Source organism: Myiozetetes cayanensis, unplaced genomic scaffold (assembly GCF_022539395.1).
Source record: "Myiozetetes cayanensis isolate MyiCay16 unplaced genomic scaffold, myiCay2020 scf10, whole genome shotgun sequence".
Classification (NCBI taxonomy): domain Eukaryota; kingdom Metazoa; phylum Chordata; class Aves; order Passeriformes; family Tyrannidae; genus Myiozetetes; species Myiozetetes cayanensis.
Genome location: NW_026086605.1, coordinates 23,716,968 through 23,735,222, shown reverse-complemented (window position 1 = coordinate 23,735,222; position 18,255 = coordinate 23,716,968). Strand labels below are relative to the sequence as shown.

General features: G+C 35.3%; 1 protein-coding gene across 27 annotated transcripts in view; it reads left to right on the top strand.

Annotated features, from left to right (window-relative positions):
- Positions 1-18,255, top strand: part of KCNMA1 (potassium calcium-activated channel subfamily M alpha 1) — a 469,151-nt gene that overhangs the window by 118,920 nt on the left and 331,976 nt on the right. For all 27 annotated transcript variants that reach the window (XM_050305299.1, XM_050305298.1, XM_050305292.1 and 24 more), the window contains exon 2: positions 6,716-6,880. In XM_050305299.1, coding sequence (XP_050161256.1) covers positions 6,716-6,880 — 165 coding nt within the window. The remainder of the gene's footprint in view (positions 1-6,715; positions 6,881-18,255) is intronic.

The window sequence follows — 18,255 nt, the reverse complement described above, 5'->3', positions numbered from 1 at the left end:
TATGTATTGCAGCCAGTAAATGCACTTGTTATGTAGTCTCATGACAAGTTCACAGGTTATTTATTTCTGTAAATGTGGTCTGATACATAATCAGAAGCAGAAAAGGAGACTTTATAAATAAATATAAATGAAAGTATTCACACAAACTTCTTAATTTATGGTGAAAGCTTATGTAACTATTGATATAAACACCTGCTAACTTGAACCAGTCGTGTTTTAAAAAACACTGTTCGTCCATTTGAATGCATGTAAGTCTGTAATGACTTTGTCCTTTTTCATTTCACTACAATGCCTTTAGTTCTTAATTGCTTCCCTTTTATACATCTGTCTTAATATATTTGTCTTATATAACTAGTCTAACAATCTTTACCAGATTTTAGTGTCTTATTTTGTGATTCCCTGCACTATGCCTGCATTGTCTCCCTTTTGTGTAATACTGAAACACTAAAAATCCTAAAAATATTTATTTTTATAAGATCCCTATGCAACTCTTGTTCTGTAGCTGTGGGGTGAAGGCCCCACGCAGTGTGGTTGAGGACTTGCAAAATTTGGTGACACAAAAGGGACTTCCAGCATGCCTCTCTATTCTTAGGCTGGTATGGAAATCTGTCAGTCAGCTTTCCAATTATTTGGAAATACTGGTTCACATCAGTGAAAGTGTTGCATTATAGTACTTCTGTTAACATGCAGAAATTTTTAATCTTTGAACTGAATCTTTTTGTACTTTCTTCAGATTACAAATAATGTAGGTGTGTGCTGTTTTATATTCTGAAGTGAAAACCATACCCAGGAACCCTTCATTTGACAGACTGTTGTACTGTTTGTGGGATCGTGTGTGCAACACTATATATTACTAATCTAGTTTCCCTTACCTCTCAGGTCAAGGTTTTAGAATTAATTCCTCTACTGTAGCAATTTTTGTCAGTCAAAGCAATGACATGGGAAGGGGATTTTATACAAGTAACCCATACTGGAAATATGAAGGGCACAGAACAAAAAATCTGTCAGGATTACTGGAAGTCTGCACAAATGCAACAGTGAAGCTGGTCACTGGAAAAACAGAAAAAAAGAAAGTGGGTTTTCTTTGTCAGCACAGAAAGTAAGGCTCTGGTTGTAATTCCTGCAGGAATACAGAAAACAAAAAAAAAAAAATAGTCTCATAGAGGCTTAATGTCTCAGTCTTAAACTCGTAAGAAAACTTTTGTACTCTGTTTTTGACTTACTTTTCTTAACCTGCCAAATTTGCAAACCGAATTATATAGCTTGTGCATATTTTATGACAGCAAAATGCTTGGTTATCTCATCAACCATGTTTTCCACAGATCATTCTGGTTCTTCTGTTCAGTGAAAGGAATAATGTTTGTCTGGGTATCAATAATTAATCCTTTGAAACTAGTCAAACCGTAGCTACAGTATGATAACTGACGTCAATGTAACTTAATATGACTTGACTATGAACCTAATATTCAAGGAGATGCTGTGGATGGGCCAGTTTAGCTCACATTTGGTTTGTGTAGCCTTTGTTTTCTCTTTCATATAAGACTGACTATTTTCCAAGAGGTTTATAAGTCTCCATAGGGCTATTCATTTCTCACATTCCCAATTCTTTTGCTTATTAATAATCCAGTGAAAACCTGTGTTTTCCTAAACTGCATTAGAGCAGGTGAACTGCTTCAAGGTTTTTTTTGTTTTGCTTATTTTTACCACTGGATGAATTGGTACTTAGTAACTATTAAGATGAAGACTACAGATGGTAACTATATCTGATGGAAAGCATCTGCCATGGCAATGTATTCAGTAGGTACCTGAAGTCTTAACACAGACTGTTCATTGCCCATCTTCTGAGAATGCAGCATAATAGTACGGTTTTATGTAAATTTAAGATTCCTATTTGGAGTTATCAAAATGGTGAGTGAAGGTATCTAAGAACATGGAATTAAATTATTGATAGAAGTCAAATAATTTTAAGCTGAGCATTTTAGAGGTTTGCCTAAGAGAAAGGAGAAATAGTCTTATATGCAAAACTATTCTTTTTCACATAGCACCTCTTGGTTACTTTGGGGAAGCTGATGAATGAAAAGGACAGCAACGTAAATGTAGATTCCTAATGTGTGAGAGTGGCCATTATGGAAGTGTTGATCTGATATAAAACCTTTCTTAAAGTTTAGGGTCTAGGGATGCAGTGCGGTTAATTGAAGGGTGGTTAATGGAGATAATGATACCAGCAACTTGAAATTTTATCTAAAGTAGCCCTTTTCTGACTTCTCCAAACTGTATTTTCTTATTGAATTATTACTGAAATATACTTTAAACTAGGTGCAGCTCCTGTTCTTACAGGCCCTTTCTCATCTTATGTTATCTAGGATGAAATTCAAAGCCTGATACTGCACTTGCTACATTGGTATTATTGCTTTTAAACATTTACTGAAATTGAGCATACTGTCTTCTCTTGAAGTGACTGAAGTGACTCTTGATGTGACTGAATACCCTGTATTCTCTTTATGGGTGATATTTTTTTTGTGATATTCAAATAGATAGGGTATAGATAAATGGGAAAATCGAGTTCTTTTCTTTGTTTCCCCAGATTTTAACCTAGTTCTTTTCCCTCACATGACCTACCTCTTTCCTGTTTTCTAACATATTTTAACAAGTGATCAAGTCTTTTCAGTAACATACTTCAGAGTCTTTATGGTGTCCTGTGTTTTTAGGGCTTCTAAAAAGACAAAGAATTTTTAGATGATGTTTTAAGGTTTCATAATAATCTTCTGACTTTATTTCCTGTTGTCCTGGGTTGAATGGAGTGTCTATGCAGTGGTTCTATGTTTGTACAGGTGTTCTAGAGAGGTGAAATGAAGCAGGCAGAACTAAATTTTCCAAACCATTAATTGTTTTTGAGTGTTTTTTCCCTTTTTGAATTCTACTTCTTTAAGGTTAACTTTGTTTAAGCATCCCAGAACTTAGGTAATCTAAATCAATATTTATTGCTGAAAATAGGAGACAAAACATTGAACTTCCTGGTCCAGGTCTTTGTCAAATTGTTGATAGAATAGTGAGGCCTGATTCCTGTACACACCTTCTCATTGTGATGAGAAGTCATTTGTCATTAAGTTCAGGAAATATATATTTCACAAAATACACTGCTTCTCAATCTATCTGAATGTTCCTGTCCTCAAGTAATTAAAATAATGAACAGAGTAAGCAGAGTGGATAAATATACCTTACTTGCAATACTGAACTTGTAAATAATTAAACAATTGTCGTCACTGTCAGGTTATTATTCTAAGTACCTTTTCCGGGTTTTGGTGTTGGTTACTTAATGCTGTGAGGTTAAGAAATAGCAGTGGAACAGGCTATACACTTATTAACAGGACTGATTTGTACTCAGTGTAAGTAAAAGCAGTCTTTAAACTTCCTTTAGTGATTTCTGCACAATTGCATAATGACTTAGGATACGCTTTTCTTAATACTCAGCTGCCAGTTAAGTAAAATAAGAAACTAACCATGTAGATGGAAAAATACAAAATTTCCAAGCTGAACACAAATATTACATAGCAGCAACTAATCTGCATAACAATTATAGCTGCAATAGTGGCAAGAGCTAGGCTGATCATGAGAGTCTGCTCCAAATTATACTTGGCAGGGCATAATTGTTTTACTTACATTCTAATTAAGAAATAATATGGGTGGGAGATTTTAATAGAGGTGGACTAAGTGGTATAAATATAGAAATACAGCCATTCAAATGTGTTACAGACTTTAATATGTTTAGAGAATCAACCAGTGAGTGGGTCTGTCAATGACTTATTGCTTTATTCTATTGGCAACCAGAAGTCAATACAGCAAAAGAACTTAGGCTATGGAATTCTTTTCAAAATGTAAAAACTACCTTTCTCTTTCAATTAACTAAATTACCTACTATTTTATTGAGTGTTAGGAGATTTTTAATTATTTTTATAATTTTATGAGTAAGTTCATCTATTGACAAAAAGGTTGGGGGTAAGGAACAACAACAGAATTTTGCAACCTTAATGTTTCTAAGTTCACTAACATAAAATGTACATTTTAATTCAGCTCTTTTTGTTCTGTGATCTGTATTTCTGTGACTTTTTATGTCATAATCCATAGTTATGAATGTTTTTAGCAAGCTATGTATCCCTGTGATTTTAAACAGATGTTGCTGGGTGGAAAAATCAAGAAAGACTGTGGTTTCATCCTTACTCTGCCAGTAACTTCTCTAGTGACTGAGTTAGGCACTTAATCACCACCTCAGTTTATTATCTGAGAGGAAGAGATAATTACAACTCCTTTACTAGAAAAATCACATTAATTCATTCAGTATAAACTTGTACAGAGTATGAAAGCTTGCTGTTCAATGCAGAGGAGGACCATGCAGCAAAATCTGGTGTGTGAAGTTTACATTCTGAAAGACAAGCTCTAGCAGTTACAAAAGGCAGAGAAACTGGTGGGAAGAGAGAAATAAATAAAATGTGTAGTTTTTTAACCAGTCAGTAGCTGTCACAACACTGGAGGGCTCCCTGTGGGCCAGCTCCCCTGGCTGGGGTGGTGGGACAAGAGCCCTGGCTGCCAATAGCCTTCTGGGTGCCAGCCTGGGATCTTAGCCTGTGGATCAGGCTAGGCAAGGCAGACCAGCTGTGTGTTGGCCAGACTGGTGGGATCTGGCTCGCTAAGGCTGGATAGGACAGGGCTGTGGGAGTGGGTGGCCCTGGACAGGGCTGAAATGGCATCCTGGGCCACAGAGGGATCAGAGGACATTCTAGGGGAGAGTGTCCAGTGAGTGCCCCCAGGACCTTGGAGATGTGTCTAGCTTCAATGTTTTATTTTATTACAATTTCTGCTATATTGAACCTAGTTTTCTCTTTCTTGGATTATAATCGAAACCCTGATGGTGGTCATTTCTTTGGGACTGATCTATATGGCTTAGTGATGTTTTGGGTCACAAATTGTCTCCAGCCAGGTGTTACTCTGCTGGAAATGCCTCATGCCATGCTGTACATCACTGTTCTCTGCAATGAGCTCATTTCTGTTGGTTGTGCTCTGTGCGTGTGCAGTGCAGGATATGTCTTTCAATGCTGAGTGCAAAACATCTGATTCACTGTGTCCAAATTTGTCAGTGAATGAGGTCCAGTTATGCAAATACAAAGTACTTTTTATCTTCTGTCTGGTTATTTGCTTAGGAAGTGTACTGAATTACTGTTGTAACTCTGAATAATGTGTTATTATCAATACAGCCACATCATGCACTGTGCTGTAATTGCTAGTAAGAACACCGAGCCTTCTTTTTGGGAAGGAAACTAGCAGAGAAGAAAGAACCTGATTAGCTAATTAAGTTGTGATGCTGAGATTCTCTGAAAACAACTGTTGGTCTCCATATTACATTTTTAGCATTGCTCTGCTGTTCTTTGCTGACAGATTCAATGCAACTGCTTTATTAGTTCAGTACTCTCAGGAAGTGCCTGCACCCTTATGTCCAGCTGTGTCCTCAAGGCCATCTCAGAGCTACATGTTTTGGTCATCACAGTACTCCTACTGTAGTAATAATAATCACATAACTGGCATCAAGCATCTTTGCTTGTATAATAAATGTCCAAAAAGGCATTAATGGCAATTGATTTCCTGCTTAGTGGCCTACAGACAAGTCATTTATAAGCAAGATCTTTCAAGCTGTTGGTCTGTGCAGAGTGCTTGAAGCACTAATGTAGATCTGTGTGTGAAGTTCAAGTGCTGGGTACTTCCTTCAGCACTGAATTTTGCTGCCTCCCCTATGCTTGTGTAGCATAACTTGTCAAGTACTCAGGAAGTCATTAGTGTTATGCTGTCACCAAAGGCACGCTGGTGGCACAGGCTGATACTTTGCATGTGATCTGTTTTAAACTCTATACAATCCAGGCTGGCTTTTCCTGCCATTTCCCTTGATTTTTGTGCAGCACCAGTGACTGTAGCACATAGCAGGCAGTTACAGAGCATGACATCCTTTCTGCAACAACCATGAGAGACTGATACAAATTCCAGTGCATGTGACTCATCAGTAAGCTTAGTGCAGCTGAGGCTCCTCTTTAAGTTCTAGCTCTCGGTTCTGTGCGAGCCACTTAATGACAGAATAATTCCTGTGATGCGTTAAACACTTTCATTGAAAAACTGGTTCACTGATAGCATGGCAGCTCCCTGCAGATTCTCTATGGTGTATTTTGTTCCCCTTAAACTTGATAATTGCTGTCTTGTTACATCATGCTTCTTAGCAAAGGTTTACTCAGGTAATTAATTATAGTGATATTAAAGTTGTGCATAAATTATGTTCACACCTATTATGTATTGTTTTGAACTAATACATCAAAAGGTCTTTCAGTGTATTTATGATAAATTCATTTAAAGGTAGCTCTATAACTGCATACAGAGCTCTTGTCACTTATGCTGCCTATAAGGAAGGAATAGATAGCATATTTGATGCCAAGTATATGTTTTTAGGATGTAATATCAAGGAGAATATTATTATCTATTTGTTAGTCTGGTGCCTTATAGAACATTTCTATTTCTATAATTTCCAGAGCGATACATCCAAGTAGGTTCTTAATTTCATCTATCAGGAATCCAGGAAGACCTATTTTCCATTTTTCATAGCTTTTCTTAGCCATGATGTTGCTCTGGCTTTCCTTGTCAAATTGCTAAACATTAACTAATCCAAATACTTACTTTGCAGGAGGCCCAGAAGATCAATGGTGGTGGAGACACACAGGCAGATGGAGCCTGCAAACCAACAGATGAAAAAGAGGAGAATGTGGCAGCAGAAGTGGGATGGATGACGTCTGTGAAGGATTGGGCAGGAGTCATGATATCTGCCCAGACATTAACTGGCAGAGTACTTGTAAGTTTTCTATGAATTTCTATGTTTTCATTTTAAAGAACGTTTTTTTTAAGAAGCACTGTGTCCAAGCATTAGTGGAGGATTTTTGGTTGGTTTGTTTCATCAACACTGAGTCAATCCCAATTTTCCCTTTTGGAAGTAAAAATAGCAGACTAATTCCCACTACAAGAGAGGCAGAGACAGTAAATAAGAAAAACTGACTTCCAGACCACTCTCTAGCCTACTTCAGTACTGTGGCACTATGATTTTGAACTGTGCTACAAACAGTCAGTTTAGTCATTTCATATTAGGTGATAAAACTATAGGCCTGTTTTACCTGGAATTAAAATTATGCTGGGAAAAACGGAAGCCAATTTGGAAAATAAGCACAGTGTAACAAGTGTACATAGTGGTCAGAACTATAAAGCAAAGATGAGTTTGAGTTGGCTGTGCAGTGAGATTTGTGATATTTTCAGTAGACTAGTAATATGTTCTCTTGATTTTTTTTTTCTTTATTAGGTTAGGAAATCCTTCAAACGTGTGAACAGTTATGTATCAAATAGAACCACATATTGATAATATGTGGTTTAAAGTTCCAGTGGAAAAAACTCTGTAGTTTTCTGCTTTATTTGAATATAATTACATTAGAGCCTTGTTAAATACTAAATTGCCAAGGGTTTTCTTGAAGTTCAGTAAAACTCCTGTGTCATTTTGCTTAGTTTCCTTGTTAGAATGCATGTATTTATAAACTAAGCTCAAGTGATTTAAATCCCATTTAAAACTTCTGAGAATCCCAGTGAGACTGTAACTAGGTTGGGTTAAACTGAAAAAGGATTTGTGTCTTTGTTTATTTTGGTTAAGGGATATTTTAGGTGAGTCAGCTTGGGTTTATAGAGTAATTATTTGGATGGAGGAAGGAAGGGAGGAAAAGAAAAGAAATTGCACTCCTCAATCAAGTCTTTTACAGTAAAAAGTTGAGGTGACTCAATTGCCACTGTATTGTTTGTTTCTGCAAGAATATTATTTTGATTATTTTTCCTAAAAATATCTTCTTCCATTTGCTTATGTTAAGTGCTGACTTTTATCAATAGTTGAAAGCATGTTCACTGCTGCTTTGAGCACTATACATCTTCTATGTGAAACTGGCATATTGACATGTTGTCTTATGAAAAGTGGCATTTTGCATGTTTTCCTGACATCTTCAGCATTTAAAAAGAAAAATCTTAGTTGTGCTTCTTGTTCTAATTCAAATATCAAGGCTAGAAATCACCCAAACCCAGAATCCTCTGCTCTCAGCTATGCAGTGAGAAATTAACCTGTGTTGTTTTTACTGAGCTATATGTGAGCACAGATACAAACCAACAATCAAGACAAAAAACTAATTTAAATAATATCAAATACATTGTACTGTATTTTTTTTTCCCATAATACTGGAGGAACTTATTCAATTCTATTTAATGACTTAGTTTACCATTGCATTTTATAAGAGACTAGCTGACCAATGTCACTGGATTAGGTTATTTCTGAGAATATATTTATAGTCATATGTAAGCAACAGGTACGGATTTATGAATATGACTAACCATCTGAGAAATCTGTAGAGATGTATGGAATCTGTTAATTTTGTTTAGTTTAGAAAACAAGATCCATTTATTTTAATGTAATACTCATCAGTTTCATTATTTGAATTGACAAGATGTAATTCATGGAGTACTGTTTCCAGTAGGAACATTGACTATTCATTTAAATTTTACTTTCTGGATATATTTGCCAAAGGTTTACTCCTTCGGTGAACATTTGTGCTAGAGGTAATATTCACATTATTGGTAGACATAGGATGTAGCAATATTGTTTGAAAATATTAGGACTTAACTCATGAATTAACTAATTTAATCCAACCTCTTCTGCCAGCTATATTTCTGAATCAAAATATGGAATTTTTTTCCCCTGAAGAAGAACTGGTGATTTCACAGTTCTATGAAATCAAAGTTGTATGAGATATCTGCAGCTAAAAAAATTACGGTACAACTTTACATTGTGCGAGTTGAAATTAAAATCAGTCTTATACATTCAATGTTTACAAAAAAAAAAAAAAGCTTAAAAAGCAACCCACTGAAAATGGAATTGGGCAGAGTTAGAAGTGATCTTCAGTTCAGCATGATCATCTGAAGGCAGTTGTGTAACTGCTGCCTGGTTTTATTTGAGACACGAAGGAGACAAGTTAGTCCAATCTTGAACACACATCAAGTGTGAAGTAGAAGCTTATTTGTGTTTTCTGCTCATGAAAAAACTTCAATCATTATTCTTACCTGGACAGTGATTTTCTTCACAGTGAATCTTATTGGAATGTCAAGTACTGTTTGTGGAATCTAAACAGACTACTTTTTGGACCTCTCTCTACTGAAATCTGTCACTGTATCTTTGACATTTTTATTTCTTCCCTAGTAACTTTTATTTCTTCCCTAGTAACCTTACAAAACAACTTTGTAATTTATCAGATCAGTTTGCTCAGGTGATTTGGGAATATCGAAACAAATATTTGTATAGTGGGTGCTCCTGTAGTTACCTCTTTAATATTTAAACTTTTTGGCTACCCACTAGTGAAGAAAATTAAGACCAACAGTATGAAAAATACAGGACAAAAATTTGTGTTTACAGGTCATAGCATCATAGTGTAGTACGAAATTGGACATTTACATCAACATTTGTACAATTTTCTAATGAAATCTAATGTTTCTGTAAAGACAATAGATGAAAATCAGTACACAACCTTTAAAATATAGAATGGAAGGCCTTTGTAGCTGTAGAACTAATTGAAAAGTAACTTGTTTGTTTGTTTTTTTTTAATTAATTTTTCCAACATAATTTATGAACTCGTGTTTCAGGGCATCTGCTGCAAAGTAAGGGATGTTACTTTTTTTTTGTGATCTGGGTCATTGGAGACAGTGAAATGGTTTAACCCATTCTTGACAAACATTCTCGAATCTTTGGTAGAGATGATTCCCCTCCACATAGTTTTCTTAAAAATATTTAATTCATTGGTGGTTGTGAGGGAGGGAAGAGTTGTATAACTGAAATGGAAGTTGAAAAAACCCAACCATATTCCTAATCTCCCCTCCCATTCCACTGATTAGAGGAAGAATTGTATTTAAAGACTAAACAAAGAGAGGAGAAATTAAAACTTCCTTACACCTTGAAATTTTTTGCATTTGATTTCAATTAAGTTTTTTGTTTCAAATAAAGTGTCTTGAAACTCTATGTAAAACTTACTTGTAAGGGATGTCTGGGCCTGTCAGCAGTGTTTGCTGTGAGTTGTGGAAAAAACACCCCAGACTTGTAGTTTAGTTTTTGGTGGTATTTTTAGTTGCATGTGATAGAGCTAAATAGGTGAAGCCAAAGGTACAGGTATTGTGCAAATTGATCTCGGTATGCAGAAAAACTTTCCCACGTTCTCTGTGGAAGTGATTCAGAACGCTGTCAGAATTAACCGTTTCCCTATCACAAAAGCTTCTCATACTGGTGCTCTTATGTAAAACTTGATATTGTTTGCATCTACTCTTTCTTAATTTTTTGGAGCACAGAACAGTTGGTACTATCAGTTTCGTGTGTTGCCTCACAAAAGTGGTCTATTATGTCTGGTTCATCAGTGTGAAATGCTTGTATAATTTCTTAGTACGGTAGTCCCTCACAATATGTCTATTGGAGAGCAGGTTTACTGGAAAGAATAGTATCTCAAAGGCATCCTGTTAATATCTCCACCTGTGCCCTTTGCTCTTGGATCCTCAGAGTGTTTTTTGTATTAATTATCTCCATAATTAATGGAGAACCATTAGGAAAAAGATTTCTGTTCTTTGAGTTTCTAGGAGTGGTTTTCATTTTGTTAAGAAGAGTTTTCTTTTTTGTTAAGAAGAGTTTTATTTGTTGTTGTGAGCATCATAAGAAATGATAATGGGAAATTTTAAACAGTTTTCGAATTTTCGAAACATTTGACCATTGCTTGCTTTATCACTATGTCAACTGAGTGTCTTCTAGTCTGTAATATCTGTTAATGACAGCAAGATTAGGCAGAATAGACAAAAAGTGGCAGGTGCATGGGATTTTACTAAATACTGCAGCTGATCCAGTAGTTTATGTAAATATTGTAAAGATAAAAGTACTGAAATGAAAATAGACCTTCTTACTGCTTTAGGAGCTAAATTCTATTCCTGACATTTCAGAAGTGATTTAGGCACAAAGGAATATTCCCACTACCCAGTTTCACCTGAAGGGCAGGCTTTGAAGGAAGAGATTTGTAGAGGGTGATCCAGAATGTCCTAAAATAAGAAACTATTTTTGTTTTTTGAAGTAGTGTAGCTGGCTATGCACAGTTCCTACAGTTGTGTGGTCAGAATATCCTTTTCTCCTCGTACGTTAGGTTTTAAAAGCGTTCTTGGTGACGCAACCATTGAAAATGTGATTTTTGCTCTTAAACAATGTAGATGAGAATTTTACATATGGTTTAAAAATGTGTCCATATTAAATTGCATAAGTACATGATTTAATTGAACCCATGCAGTTCTGTTTGCAGTTGATATTGAGTGGCATAAATATAAATAATAGTAGGTGACAGTTTACTTAAAATCTGTTTAGGGAAATCTGATTTACTTTGAAGTGCCATATAATGCTGTAGATGATGGAAGTATTGGATAAAAATTCCTGAGATGGGTTTCTAAAGAAGAATCACAAACATTCATAATTAATCTGAAGATGCAGGAAATTAAAGGTAGTTTATGAACTGATTTTTGCTTCCTGAAATTATTTTTTAATTATTTGAGTAAGAAGAAAAAGGCTTCCTTAATTAGGCTGTTTGATATACAAAATAAAGTCATATGTATATTGTTGAAGTTGACACAGTTCAATCTAGGACCCAGTTGAATGTAGACTCTCCTTTAAACTGATAAAGAAAGAAAATTTATTTCAATTGCAAATCTAGGAGATAAAATCATGGAGAAAATTATTGTTTGTTCTATTTTTAGCACATGGCCTGTAAGCAAATAACAGAGGTGAGCTTTATATAGCTTGTGCTAAGCACCAAGTGATGGTTTCTGCCTTGACTCTGCCTTGACTCTCATAGTACCTAAAGGACAGAATCAGTTGAAAACAGGCAAATTTGTGTCAAAATTGAGTGTATAAGGCTTTGCTTTTTAATCACTGCATGATCAATATGTCTTTTAGATTTTCAGCATTGAAAGAAAGAGAAGAACAGCCTATGGGGGGATTGGAGGAGAAAAGAGGGGACTACAGTTAGTGGCAGTAGTATATTAATTATTGGTTTATTACTAAGTTATTTTATTAGAAAATTATTTATGTTGCTTTCTTAATACTTACTAACTACCGTTAAAAAAACCTAAAAATGAGGAAACTATATATAAAGTGGCTTTTTTTTAAAATTACATTTAAAATTAAATAGAATTTTTCTGTAACATAGTTTGTTTGGATTATATAATTGTTTTTACATTCTCTTCATCTATCCAAAAATTCAACATTCTCTTTTCCCCAGCTCAGACTGTCCTACATGTTTAAAGGTTGAAAACTGTAGGTTCTTACAAATGTTTTTGTGAGATAGAACAAAATTATGAGGTTAGTAGTAAAAGCGAGGATTACCTTGGGACTCTGCTTGGCAAAGGATCTCATTTTGCAAGGTCCACATATTAGAGTTTTATAGAAATCAATATCAAAACTTCCAAATATGGCTAAAAGTCTGAATCAAAGAGCATCCAGTAAATAGTGCACTAAATATTTACTATGGAAAGCTTTAGACCCTTGACTGGGCTCCTGAAGAACTGTTAAAAATGCTAAAAGGCCTCATTGCTCAATCAGGGAAATATAACAGGAATGCCCTCTTGCTGCAACACTATAAAAATGTCAGCCTTTGAGTTTTCCAATCCATTTGATGATAAACACATGTAGTACTGAAATGTAGTAATAATTTGCAATACTCTTATATAAGCAAACGTTGTTAAATATGTCAGTTGTTTCTACTTAGATAAGGTATAGGTTTTGTTCATACATATGTCATAAAGAGGAGGTTGATTAAAAATTGTATCAAGAGTAAGCTAGAGAGGAAAAATGTAAATGAAGCAGTGCCATTAAATTTACTGATGAGGTTTGTTTTGATTTTTCTATGTTTTTAATCAGTGTGTTCAGGTGTATTGCTTGGGAGATGGTGGAGTATTTTGAAAAAATGCAAGTAAGGAGAACTAGTGGATTTTTAAATATTGAAGTATTTATCGTAAATTTTCCTGGTAAAAATATGTCAGTGTGCTGTATACTACTTAGTTTTGGTTTTATTTATTTGCATAGTTTGTGTTTTTGTTGTTTTTTTTTTTTTTTAAAAACCTTGAATTGTTTTACTGCCTTTTTTTTTTTTTTTTTTTTTTTTTTTTACTGAAGGAGGGGACTCAAATTCTTTTAATGTTGAGGGGGAAAAAGCCCCCACAACCTCTTTTGACAAGTTACAGTTACCTAACAGCTAAAATGAAATTCCACAGTATAGTAATTATGTGGGGTTTCTCCCTAGTTCCATAGGTAGTAATGGTTCTCTTTAATGAGAATAGGAGCTCAAAGCATAATTTGGTATCCCTGACAGATGCAGAATTTGGAGAGGCGGGTACATTTGGTATAAATACAGATTTTTTTGACAGCATTCTTGACAATATCAGCTATTGTGCTAGATTTGCAAAGTAGGAAGAGAAACCTTGAACAACCTTGACTATACAACATCTCAGAATTAGAATATGGAGCTTTCTCAAGGATAAACAAAGCTCTCAGATTTAATGCCATGTTTTCTTTCCATTGTGGGAGACTCTCATCCTGGAAACGCCTTGTAAGCGGTCTTGTTGTGGAATTATGTGGGGGGTTTTCTGAGCACCTGTAGTGTTCTTAGGTTTCTAAATTAGGACTTAATTTGGAATAAAATGTAATAATTTACTAGACAATAGAAATTGAATGTATTTTTTTGTGGTTTAGTCTTTCATACTCATAATATTACAAGCCTTTGATAAAAAAGTTTGTTTTTCAGTCTACTGGCTATGAAATTACAAATTTTCTTAGATGGTTAAGCAGAGTTTGGTGTCACCTATAGAGTCCCCTATCTGGGCATAAATAAATAGTGCCATATTTTCCCTGGCATTGTGCTCTAGGTTTCTGAGAAGGGGAAAACCTTTCTCAGCCTCCAGGTCTGACTGCACAGGCAGGAAGCCCAGGATATTCCATGTCCTATGTCCTTGAGTGGTTTGGGTGGTGTTTTTTGGGGTTTTTTCCTTCTCTTTTTTTTTTTTTCCCCCCCTTTTATTACTGTCTGTTTTTGTTTGATTGTGTTTGTTTGTTTGTTTGTTTTTAATTTTGTTTTTATTTTTCGTTTTGCTATTTGGTTGATTTTGTTTGTTATTTAGGACTTTATTAGTTGTTATTTAGGACTTCTGAGAATGAGTTATGTATGTATTTTAGATTATATACTATTACATCTGTATAAAAGTTTCCCTTTCCTCATCTTGGTCAACAAATAGCAGAAATGACATAAGGATGAAAGGGCAGGGCCTTACTGAGTTAGGGCATTTGAGTAAAGACTGCACAAAACTCCTGCAAATGTCCCTTTCAGTGTGTTAAAGTAACTACAGATCTGTTCATCGTAGTTGTTCATAGATTATAAACTGCTTGTCTGTGTTTGTTGCTTATCTACTGTTCATAGGGAATACTTTACATTCTGCTCATCTCTATTGAGAAATGAACTTTGGCTGTTTAGTTATTTTTACTCCTTCATAGGCCTCAGTGGCACATAAATGAATCCAAGAGATGAGTTCTAGATTGCTTTAATCTCCTGTGACAATGATGTGGGCTATTTCCAGGGTTTCCATAGGAATAGGAACAATGTTCTCCATTTGAGTTCATGAGATAATGATAATGGAACAGAGTAGGAAGTGTTGAGTAAGTCTTGCTTGTTTCCATAGTAACTGCAGCTAGTTTAAGTTCCGTTTATGCATTTTCTTTTTCTGAATATTTGTTTATTATTGACAGTAGCAAGGACTGTTTGGCAGGGTTTCTTGCTTTGGATCAAAGAGTGGGCTTCTGCCCACAGTCTCATGGGAAAGTTCTTCTCCTGTGCATATTTCTTTAATATTGAATTATTCAATTCTGCATGTGGATGCTACATGTAGATGTAGCGTTTCTGATTGTCACTACACCTTTAAAATAACCACCTTGTGCTTTTGGAAAACTGCTGCAATTTCAGTGAATTATTTCAAAAAATAATGTAGTGGTTAAACTAAAATACTAAAAATAAGAGCATGTTAATATCTCCGTATAAGGTGATACCTAGGACCAAAAAGTCCCTTCATTATCAGCTATGATACTGTAATATAGGAAATATAGGTGGCTTATTGCAATTCTTTTACCACCAGCTTGCTCTTAGTATATTTTTTTTTTCAGTATAGTTTGGACAGTGCTCTCAGGTGCATGGTGTGATTCTTGGAGTATCCTGTGCATGGCCAGGAGTTGGACTTGATGATCCTGATGAGTCCTTTCAAACTCAGCATTTTCTATGATTTTATGATTAATATATGCTAATCTTAAACTTTCTTTTCTTTAAAGTCAGCCGTGAAGTGTGTGGCCAGTCAAACATACATAGTGGTTTGGTTTTTTTTCTCCTCAGTTTTACCAGTTTTAAGTACTTCTATGTGCAGAATGGGTTAGGTTAACATAACGCAGAGGTACATGATAAAATCAAGTCAAGAAAATGATAAACAGTACATTTCATAAGGGAATGATATGAACTATGCTGAGAAATTGACTTAAAACCTTGCATTTGAATTCTTACCTCAGAAGGTAGAGAAATAGAAAATTAGTGTATACATCACACGTGCAATCCATAAATGTTTATGCTAATTAAAATTGCTAGTTTTTTAAGCCTTCTTATTTTAAACCAGATCTCAGTGTAGCCTCATCTACCTTATTTGTGTGGCTTTTCAGTCAGTTTATAGCTGCTACTATGGAAGTTACCTACTGTAAAGTTATCTCTAAACTTCAAGCTGTGCTGCAGTGACTTCTGTGACCTCTAGATAGACGACCATGCTTACATGGTCCTTTCTAGCAGTATTATAAAGCATGAGGCTTTTCCTGTATTGGAAATAAATATATTCTTCTAACATTTTTGACATCTACCACTTCTTTTATTGTCTAAATTAGGATGTCAGTAGCATTCTATTATTAAAATGAAGAAGTGAAAGCACATTCTAAAATCAAGTTTTAAATGATGTGATAATTTGGAGAAAGTCAGGAACATGGTTACTCTTCAGGCAGAGCAAAACTGGTTTAGATAAACGACTATTGTAGACAATGTTTCTGTTATACAAGTCTTGATTTCTGAAAAATTGTTGTAATGCTGTATCACTCTGTGTCCTGTGTCACTGTATATGGATGTCAAACAGAAGTTACAAGTCCTTGCTACTTATTTCTTAGATACAGCTAGAATGAAAGTGCATAAATACAGAGGTGTTCCTTCTGATAATGCTGTGTTAAATCCTCATGATAAGAGCGTGGTGCAGAGGAAATTTACTTTCCACCTATGTGCCATTGACAATAGTCAGGTATTGAACAAAAGATTTGAATGCAACTGTTGCAAATGAAGCCTGTTTACAAAGCTCACTAGAGGAGACAGATGGCTTCCCCTAAGGCATTTGTGCCTTTCCTATGCGAAGGGCTGCTCTGATGATGCCGTTGATAATATTGGTTTTTTCACGTTTTGGTTTTGTTTTTTTTTCCCCCTTTAATTTAGTGTATTTGAAAACACTGTGCTTGTAATCAAAACACTGCTGTGATAATGCAAAGTTTTAAAGATAATTCTGTATATGCTTTTGTACAGCTCTACCTTCAATGATTTGTTCTGAGGGATAGGATAAAAGGAACAAATTGCTAAGCTTGTGATTAAAAAAAAAACCTCTCCATTTTGGTGTTCAGCAAAATCTAATAATGAATTTTTACACAAATTATTGTCTATCAGTCAGATTCCTTTTGCTTCTTATGTAATTTTTTTTCTTTTTTAAACTGTTGTTTGGTATTTACTTGAAAGCGCACAAGTTCCATGAGAATTGTTCTCAGCATAGTTTTCCTGGCTTCAGTAGTTTTATGTGACTCCTTAAATCTGCATTGCTTTGGCACAGGAGATTCCTCTCCATTTTAATTAATGCTTGTTTCAGCTTCAAATGCTGTAGCAGAGACAACTTCAAAGCTTACCACTACAGCTGCTGAAAGTCCCACTTTTCCTGTCAAGTCTGATGTCTGTGTTGGTAAGGTTTGATTCAATCTCAAGAAATAGTAAACAATCTACTTGGCTTTCTGAAAAGAGAGAAGCAAATCTAATGGTAGACACTAGAATGGAGAAGTTAATTCAAAGGCAAAATCAGGGAATATTGACTGCCTGTTCCATGTGTTTCACCTGGAAGCTAAAAGCTCTCAAACTCTTCCATAAGTCTGTAGGAAAATGCCAGGAGTGTGAAGGACAAACTTGCATGTCTGCTCTGAATGGTCCTGCTCCTTCTTCCTAGTCAGAGAGTCTTTATCCTGCAGACACTTAACTTCATTTTAGGACAAAGCTAGGAGAAATGGGATAAAGATAGGGAAGGTGGGAGAAAAAGGTAAAGGGATGGGACTTTTCAGAAGTTTGAAGCAGTCCTGCTGGTTCTTTGACTCTTGTGAAGATTACTGCTATTCAGGATAGCTACTTAGGATAGGTGGGTGAAAAGGCAATTTCTGCAATGTAATTCTATGCCTTCTTATGATTTGTAGAACCACTGACTGTGGTCATGAAGAGGGGCTCCCAAAACTAATTTAATTGAGGCAAGGTAAGTAGAGAATGGAAAAGGAAACAGAATCTGAGTCTTCCTCTATTTCTAGTCCAAACTTCAAAAAAATTTATTCCAAACACAGTGTACTTGTTACTGCTTAGAATGGTGATAGCATTTGGGAACTAAAGTGAAATATGGAACCTGATCCTTCCTTGCATAGACAGAAACTCTTCACTTCATGCAAACTAAGCCATCCAGTTCTGTCAGATGCCCACAGTCCCCTCATTGAAAAACATGTAACTCCTACATACTGTTAAAAAAAACCAGTTTGTGCCTGTCAGGGTAAAATCGTGCAAAAATTACTTCAGTAGAGATGAGTAGATTTTAATGAACCATCTGATTGTTGTGATACACAAAATGTGATACTGTCATGAGCCTTCTACAAAGCATAGGAGAATGCTAAGGTTTTGCACAGAGAACAACTATTTTTTTTTATTGTCAGATGTTATATTTAATTATATTTAATCTTATAACATGCATTCTGAAGGTGCTGCATGTTTGAGAAAGGGTAGCTAT